The sequence below is a fragment of the Moschus berezovskii genome, chromosome 22 (genome assembly GCF_049115385.1).
Source record: "Moschus berezovskii isolate FMDL1 chromosome 22, NW_MosBer_1.0, whole genome shotgun sequence".
NCBI classification, from domain to species: Eukaryota; Metazoa; Chordata; class Mammalia; order Artiodactyla; family Moschidae; genus Moschus; species Moschus berezovskii.
Window position 1 is genome coordinate 12864557 of NC_142481.1, and position 8193 is coordinate 12872749.

An 8193-nucleotide genomic window follows, 5' to 3' on the forward strand; every position below is an offset into this window, starting at 1 on the left:
CAGCTCCTAAATACCTGGCACACAGTAGGTGAATAGCAACTGTGATTAAGCCAGTGTCTTCTTAATTTACTAGCGGAGTGCTCCTATGGGTTGATGGGAAGATCACTAAAGTGCCTTGAAAGATGTACATGGCCTGGCATTGAAGAGCCAAAAAGTGCTCCCAAGAGTGGATCCCCACGAAAGAGGAGGGCAGTGAGAGGGCCAGAGAATGCCCAAGGCCTTCATCACCAGGCCCAGAGGTTTAGTGACTGTAAGGTCAGGAGTTCATTTTCCGGGCCTGGACTTGACCCATTCAGATGGGGTTAGGCCCTCTGGCCATGGATCCACTCAGGGCCGAGGATGTGGCCCTGAGGTGGTTGCACACAACACTCAGATCACTGCATCCAAAGATCCAAAGTTTTTATTGTTTTGAATACATTCTCCAGCAGCCCCCGACTTCCCTCCCCACCCACCCTCCATCCCCAATACAGAATAAGGCTTGACCACAGACCCCCACCCCAGGGGCCCCAGCTGGGAGGCAAAGGGGGCTTCCAGTTTGGTTTCAGGGCATCCCCTTCCCCACCCGCCTGCCTATGGGGCAAGTCCTAACAGCAGCTGGGGGTTGAAGGGGTTGGACTGGCACTGGGGTGGGGACCAGGAGAGGGATAGCAGGCACTTGTAGAGATTTGTGGCCTATGGGCGACACCCCTCACCCTCCTCCGCCCCCAACCTCCCCCCAACACGGAATTTTTGGTTCATCATAAAATGTCCCTCCCTCCTCTGCTGCAACCCTGTGGGGCTATGAGAAACCCAGGCACTCATGGCCCCTGGAGGGGCGGGGAAGGCAGGATTGGGGCTGAGGACAGCCGGGGATGGATAGGGAGAGAGGTACAGGAGGCAGAGGACAGGGAGGGAGACAAGGCTTTACTTCCTAAACGATTGTAATAAAAAAAGTTCCTGGGTTTTGAGGCCGGAGCCTCAGTTCAAATATAAATTTCCCAGAACGGAGGTGGCCCCCTTAACTCCCCCTCCCTCCCACCCCCACCACTTTGCCCGGAGCTTAGAAACCCACAGGGACAGGGGATGGCCCCCGACCCTGGGCACCCACCCACCCTCACCATTAAAAAAAAAAAAAAAGAAATTAAAAGTTTTATACAAAACATGGGGGACGGGAAAGAGGAGGCAGCGGAGCAAGACTAAAGAGCTGCCCTCACCTCCAGGGAATGGGGGGGTTAAGGCAGCAAAAGAGGCATGGGGGGTGGGGGGAACGGGGGTCCCCTGCCCACAGCCCTCAGGAATCTCGATGCTCCAGAGAGAGCTGGGCTGTAGCGTGCTGGAGGTCAGAACTCACCCGCCTTGGGGTGAGGGGCCCCCCAGCCTCCCCAGGCCCCTCCCCACGCACCTTCTTGTCCTCACCCTCATCCTCAAGGCCCCCAGCAGGGCCCCCACCCCCTTCGAGGCGACAGTCTTCACTCCAGCGGCGTTTAAAGCGCAGCTTGAGAGGCATGCACTGGGCAACCCCGGGCACCTCGCCTGGGTCAGGCTTTGGGGGTGCAGGCGGCACACGAGGCGTCTTGAACACCTCCCCGTCATCTTCGTCCTCGTCGCTGATGTCAGTCACCTCCACCTCCTCCGACTCGCCTTCGGAGATCGGTTCCACCTTGATCTGCGGCGGCGGCGGCGGCGGTGGGGCCAGCGCCCCGGCCCCCTCGGCCAGCCCGCCTGCGCCGCCGAGGGCCAGGCTGCCGCCCTTGTCAGCGCCCTTCTCCCCAGCAGCCCGCTGCCGGCGTCCCAGCGGGGGCGGCTGGAGCTTAAACTTGAATGGAGAGGAGGAAGAGGAGGACGAGGCCGAGGAGGGGACCGGCGGGGTCTCGGGGGCCATGGGCGGCAGCGGGCACTTGTCGGGGCGCTGGGGCTGTGGCACCACCAGCCCGGGGTAGTGCAGGAAGGCGCGGGGGCTGAGGTGGTAGTTGTAGACGCTTTGGGTGTGGGCCTGCAGGTACCGCTTCATGTCCTCGGGGCTGAAGGAGAAGTGGGAGCCGCCCCCCGAGCCGCTGGGGCCGCCGCCACCACCGGGGTACATGGGGCTCAGCGTGGGGGATGGGGTGTAGGCCAGGTGGGTCGGGGTCATGGGCAGAGCTGGGGAGAGCTGCGGGGGCAGCAGGGAGCCAGGCCCGGCAAGAGGCGACACGGGGAAGGGGCTGAGGGGCTCAGGGCCACCCCGGGGCCGCGGGTAGACACGGAAGACACCAGGGTCGTGGGGCAGGCGGGCCAGCGGGGGCCCACGGAAGGCACCCAGCTCCGGGGGGCCGGGCGGTCGGGCCCGGGGGTCCTCTCCCAGGGGCTCTTCGAGCTCCGAGGTGCCGTCACTGCAGTCACTGACCGAGCCCCGGCCCAGGCGCCGGGCCACCACGGCCGAGAAGAGGGACGACGACGACGAAGAGCAGGCCGGCGGCGAGCGGGGGTCCTCGGTGGGGGACAGCACCTCGGAGGGCGTCGAGGGAGGAAAGCGGAAGTGGCTGCCGCCTGTTGGCACTGGCGGGGCGCTCTGGGGCACCGCACCCCCTGATGGGAGAGGGAAGACGTGATGTCCAGGCCCCCCACCTGCTCCGCCTGGACATTCAGGTAGACCCTGCTCTCCCTCTGAGGCTGTACCCACCGGCCCTGGTACTCACCGGCCAAGCCCACGTCGATGAAAGGGTAATTAACCAGCACCAGTTTGTTGAAGTTGAACTTGTAGGTGAACCGTTTCCCCTTGGTCTTGTGCAGAATGCGTTTGTTGTAGTAATAGCTGGGGGGGCAGAAACACCGTTCATCGGTGGGTCAGTCACAGGGGACCCGAATTGAGAACCCAAACCTTGACCCGCATCAGTGCTGCTCACAAAGGGTGACTGAGAAACGTGGGCCACACGAGAGGAATCAAGCTCCCGAGGGTGAGGACCAGTTCTCCCCTTAGTTCTGGGGCCAGACTACAAGCCACATCCATGACCACGTTCTCGCCGCGGTGTGACACGTGGGCTCAGAGGGATTGGGACTTGGCCCGAGGTCACACAGCTACCATGTGGCACAGCCAGAAGTCAAACCCAATGCCTACTCCCATGGGCCAGGGGGCTCCCAACCGGAGTGTGTGGGGGGCTGTCCATGTCTGCCCCGGGGCCCCTGCCCTCCTCACCGCAGAGCCCGGCTCAGCTTGTCATAATTCATCTGGGGCTTGCACTTGCGGACCCCCCAGAGCCGAGCCACCTCATCGGGGTCCTTGATGACGAACTCCCCGTAGTCCCCCTGCCAGGCGATGACACCCTGGTACTCCTCTTTCCGCAGCAGCTCCAGGATAAAGTGCCACAGCTGGATCTGCCTGGAGCCGGGGGACGACTCTGGCTTGTAGGCCCAATCCGGGAAGGCAAAGCCTGGGGACAGGAGGCAGGGGAGCTGCCCTGGGTCAAGGTGCCAAGCCCAGGGCCCTGGGGCCCATCCCAGGGTCCACCTCCCAGCCCCGCCCTTACCACGGGGAAACCCGTCTCCCCTCTGCCAAGCCAAGACCTGGTTAGAGGGAGACAGTGTGTGTCTGTGTGTGTGAGGGGGGCTAGACAGGAGCTGGGGGGAGGGGAAGCTGGAGCCTGCTCCAGGGACACCGGGAGAAACAGGAAACCGTCGGCGGCGGGTCCCGGGGCCAGTGCCAGGGGGCCAGGCACCAAGCCAGGCCGGCGGGCAGGGCTGCCAGTGGGGGAGGGGCAGGAAGGGGCACACGTGGCCAGACGCGTTGGGGCTAGCCACCCCCCAGCCCACCCTCGTTCCCATTCAGGGTCAGTCATTACCACACCCCTGCCCCCCCAGACCGCCTCTGTTCACCTCCTAGGAACATACACTGTCTCCCTCCCAAGACCTACCAGAGCCCTTACTCCCACCCTAGGCCCCCAAGAGAAGGTTTTTTTTTTTTTTTTTTTCTTAAAAGGACCAGGAGGGGTGGGGTGGCTGGTTGACGATGAGGTCAGCGCTTGCACACACAGAGGCTTCTGTCTTCCCTGGAGAGTGAAACCCAGACTGTCTGAGAAAGCGCCCCCCCATCAAGCCTGGGACCCTCTATGCTGCACTGCCTACCCAGACCCCGGCACATGGACCCAACCTGGCTGGAGGGCCTCAACACTGAACAGGCATCGCTTGCTGCAACCCGTTCCCCCTTCTGCCTTCTCATCTTCAGCTTCTTCCCTACCCACCTACCTACCCGCCCCCAGCATTAACCTTGGGTAGAGGTTGGTGGTGGGCTGGTTGGTCCCTAGAGGGGGTGGGCAGCCTGAGGGGGGGGTTGGGGGGGCTGCGGTTGTTGTCATTTCCCAAACCCCCGGGTAATCAGGGGCCATCAATAATTCAGCACAAGGCAGCCGGTAATGGAGGAGTGGGAGGAGGGAAAAGGGAGGAAGAGAAGAAGGGGGGAGGCAGGACAGGCGCCCTGGTGCCACCAGAGGGAGAAGGCCAAGGTGGAGAGCTAAGGATGGGCGGGTCCCAAGTCCCAGTCAGGCTGCAAGGGTCAGCCTTCTTCCCACGGCCCTGGCTCAAACCCCAGCTGAAGCAGGTACCAACCCAACCTGAGGCAACATGGAACTTCCCTGAAAGCCCCCACCCAAGTCTGGAATCCAACAGGGGAGCCTTCCCCATGGGGACGCCAGGGATCGGCAGCTCCTGGTCCCAAAGGGACCACTCCCTCTACATCAGATCTGACTCTAATCCCTGACCCCTGGCCTTGGGCAGACTGGGATGGCCAGCATTCCCCACCTGGTCCCTGCCCCATTCAGAAATCCCAGCCTCCAGTCAGTCCCTCAGGGCTCCAGGAATATGACCATATGACCTCAGCTGGTCACAGACGCAGGGTCCTGTACCAGCAGTTCCTGCTCCATTCACAACTGACAGCACCTTCCATGGACCCCAGCATCCACAGCCCCATCCCTCTCTTGGGAATCCAGGTGTTCCCCCTTTGATCCTCACCCTGCTAAAGAACCAGGTCTGACAGTCTTGTTCAGGGCCCAGAGGCTCTTGGAACCCAAGAGACCGCCCGCTTCATGTACCCACCAACCTTCTCCAAAAAACTCCTGTCTCCCTTCGTGGCACCAAGCTTCACGCTCCCGCCCCCACCCCCAACAAGCCCCAATTTGGCTGTTGGATTCGGGGTGGGGTCCGAAGCCCCTGAGACATCAGTCTAGGGTTGGGAGGGTGTACTGATTTCCACCCTCCCCCCAAAATTAAAGCCACCCTTCCCAGCCCACCCGCCCCAGCCTCCTTGTCCCGGTAACCAGGCAACGTGTGTGCAGCGACAGTCCTGGGAGCGGGGGAGCAGGAGGCTAAAAATAAACTTTGCAGAAGAGAAGGAGTGAGAGAGACTACATGCAACACAAAGGGAACTCAGAAGGGAGGTGGGGGGCTCTGGAAAGGCCTCACGCTGCATTCCTGGGGCTGACCCAGGCCCCCTGAGTTAAGCCCCCTCCCCGAACAACATTGCTCCTGGGCCAGCACCCTAGCTCCCACTCATGGCAGGGACCCTCCCCATTCCCAGGCCAACCCCAAAGCCAGCTTTCCTCATCGGACCCGGCATACATGAGGGCCTGTTCCCAGCTTTGGGGGGAGAAGGAAGATGGGGGGTGACGTCAGGGTGTCTCAATGGGGCTCTGTTCCCCAGGCTTTGGAGCCAGGAGCCAGGCACGGGCAAGGGGAGCATGTGTGAGTGTGTTGTGTATGAGTCCACGTGCTTAAAACAGGGAACCACCCGGCCTGCACCAAGAAAGCCTGGGGATGCAGGACCTTCGGAGCACGGCGGGGACAGTGAGGCAGAGACAGAGCAGCTGACACTGAGAGAAGAGCTGAGGACATTGCCAGACAGGGTGGAGAAGAGGCAGCAGACAGGAAGGGCTGGGATGGCGGGGTCCCAGAAGACACACCTGGATCCCACATAGGCGGGGTAGGGAATCTCCCAGACAGCCTGTGGAAACCTGGGGGGGGGGTGTTGCAGAATTCTCGGGCACCCCTCAAATTCACCTTAACTGCCCAAACTTTTTTCAAAAGGACTATGGGGGTCGGAAGGGAGGGGCAGTGGTAGAGGAAGAACACGCCGGCCTCCTGGGGGGCCCCACCACCTCCCCCACTCCAGGCAGCCCTCGGTGGCGCCAGGGCCGGGAAGAAAACAGGAAGTGGGAAACAGCCGCGGCAGAGAAGAGTGGGGCCGGGATAGAGGATCGGATGGAGGGGCGCGCAGCGGCCAGCCAGGAGGCAGATGGACCCATGGACCCATCGGGAGGCCAGAAAAGGATCCCGCCTCTTCCCCCAGCCAGAGAACCCACACACGGCGCGGCCCCAAGACTGGGATGGGGGAGCGGCCCAGCCGGTCCCACCAGGCGAAGGCCCATAGCAGGGAGCGAAGACGAGGCGGGGTTGTCTGGGTCCCTCGGCCCCCTCCTCCGGCGAGGGGAGGCTCCGGCTGCCCCCGAGGCCCAGCGGCCCTGGAGCCTTTAGGAGCCACAGAGTATGTGGGACGCACGTGACTGACCCTACTGCACTCCGAGCCCCTGCCCACACCCAGCCCCCTCCTCGGCCCCCAATCCCCAGGCGCCAGAGCCCGGCTCGGAGCCCTTTAAGAGCCGCCCCCACCCGCCCAGCGAGGGGGGGGCGGGGTGGGTGGGCCGGTCGGGGCACACACCCGCACACAGGAGCCCTAGCCGCGGCCGCCGCCGGGGGAAGGAAACAAGTTTGAACAGCGGCGCCCGGCCCCCTTCCCCCTCCCCCGTCCCCGCCCCGGGCCGGATTCCGACGGGGTAGACGGGCAGGGGGCGGCTGGGACCCCTCCCCCAGCGCGCCCGGGCGCAAAGTCCAGCCTGCGAGAGCCCGGGGGCGGCGGGGGAGGGGAAGGGGGAAAGTCCGAGTGGGAGGGGGGGTTAATCCTGCTGCCCCCCGCCCGCCGACCGAGGGGGGGGAGGGGAACCTTGGTCCCTTAAGGAGGAGCAAGTTGGCGGGGAAGAGTGGGGCGGAGGGAAGAGACGGCCGGTTGAAAGAGAAGAGCTGGATGAGGGAGGGGGAACGAGGGGGGAGCCTCCGCGTCCCCCCCACCTTCCCCACCCTCCTCAACCCCGGGTCCCCGGCGGCGAGGGAGGAGGGTTCCCAGGTCTCTCCGGAGCGACCTTAAAGCCGCGCGTTCTAAGGTCGGAAACAAAAAGTTCCTTTTTCGAACGTTCGGGCTGCGCTTTGGAACTTTGCGACTCGGCGCGGGCGGGGGAGCGAGGAGCCGGCGGAGACGGGCGGGGGAGGGGCGGCGCAGCCCGGACCCCGAGTCCCGGGCTCCCCACTCACGCCCTCCTCCTAGAGGCCATCCCGTATCCCCCTCTAAGCCGGTGCGGGGCACGCATCGCGGTGAAGGTCACGGGCCGGACCGTGCAGCGCGGAACCGGGAATAGCGGGCCCTGTGGACAGCGCCCCCCCACACACACCCCGCACACGTCCCGGCCCCCAGAGTGCAACGTGACAGAGCGTCTGGGAGGAACCCAGCCACCCCCGTGATCCCGGGTGTCAGGGAGAGCCCAGGTTTTGGGGTCCAGGCAAGGAAAGAACCAGGACTCGCAGCACCCAACCACTGCGCCCAGAACCAGGAATTGGGGGCCCGGTGCACACCCCCGCTCGCACCGCAAGAAGCAACAGGTCTCGAGTGCTTGGGGGGTCCCCCGAAACTGGGGATCACTCGGGCTCCCCCAGAACCCTTCAGCCCCCCCAAAGTTTCTCCGCCTGGTTTCCCGGGGCAACAAGTCTCCCCCACACGTGCTGCCCCCGCCCCCACCTGTGTCCGCCGGGGTCTTCATGCTGGGGGGCCCGGGGCGAGGCGCCCCGACTCCGGGCCGCAGCTCCCGGCGCCCGCGCTGCCCCGTCCCGTCCCGAGCACGTCGGGCAGCCCTCGTCGATTCACCCGGCCTCGCCTCTCAGAGCCTCTCCCCTCCCCGCCGCCGCCTCCCGGGTTAATATCGCACTCCGGGGCCGGGACGCCCACGCCCCCCGGCCGGCGACGTCACCGCCGCGTCGCCATGGAGACACTGTGCCCGCCCCCTCCCCGCGCACTCACACAGACACACACAGACACACATACATACACACGCGCGCGCACGCACACACACACACACACACACACACACACTCTCGCCGGCGCGCAGCCACTGAGGACCGGCCGGCTCTAGGCTTAAAGGGGCC

General features: G+C 64.3%; 1 protein-coding gene across 2 annotated transcripts; it reads right to left on the reverse strand.

The window, feature by feature from the left end:
* Window positions 1-439: 439 nt before the first annotated feature.
* ERF (ETS2 repressor factor) lies at window positions 440-7964 on the reverse strand. 2 transcript variants are annotated; one of them, XM_055412064.2, is made up of 4 exons: window positions 7790-7964; window positions 3152-3386; window positions 2655-2770; window positions 440-2544 (listed from the first exon to the last, which is right to left on the reverse strand). In XM_055412064.2, the coding sequence occupies exons 1-4, from the start codon at window positions 7809-7811 to the stop codon at window positions 1271-1273; spliced, it is 1647 nt and encodes a 548-aa protein (XP_055268039.1). In that variant the 5' UTR covers window positions 7812-7964; the 3' UTR covers window positions 440-1270. The 2 variants fall into 2 exon arrangements, with proteins under 2 accessions (XP_055268039.1, XP_055268040.1); XM_055412065.2 differs by having other exon boundaries at window positions 3152-3408; window positions 7790-7952.
* Between the last annotated feature and the right edge of the window lie 229 nt (window positions 7965-8193).

Bases quoted from the DNA above. Each gene is read 5' to 3' on its own strand.
- ERF (XM_055412064.2), bottom strand. From the start codon at position 7,811: ATGAAGACCCCGGCGGACACAG. The intron at 3,387-7,789 runs GTGGGGGCGGGG...TCCTGTCCCCAG, and splicing joins GAAGACCCCGGCGGACACAG to GCTTTGCCTTCCCGGATTGG. The intron at 2,545-2,654 runs GTGAGTACCAGG...CTCTCCCATCAG, and splicing joins CATCGACGTGGGCTTGGCCG to GGGGTGCGGTGCCCCAGAGC.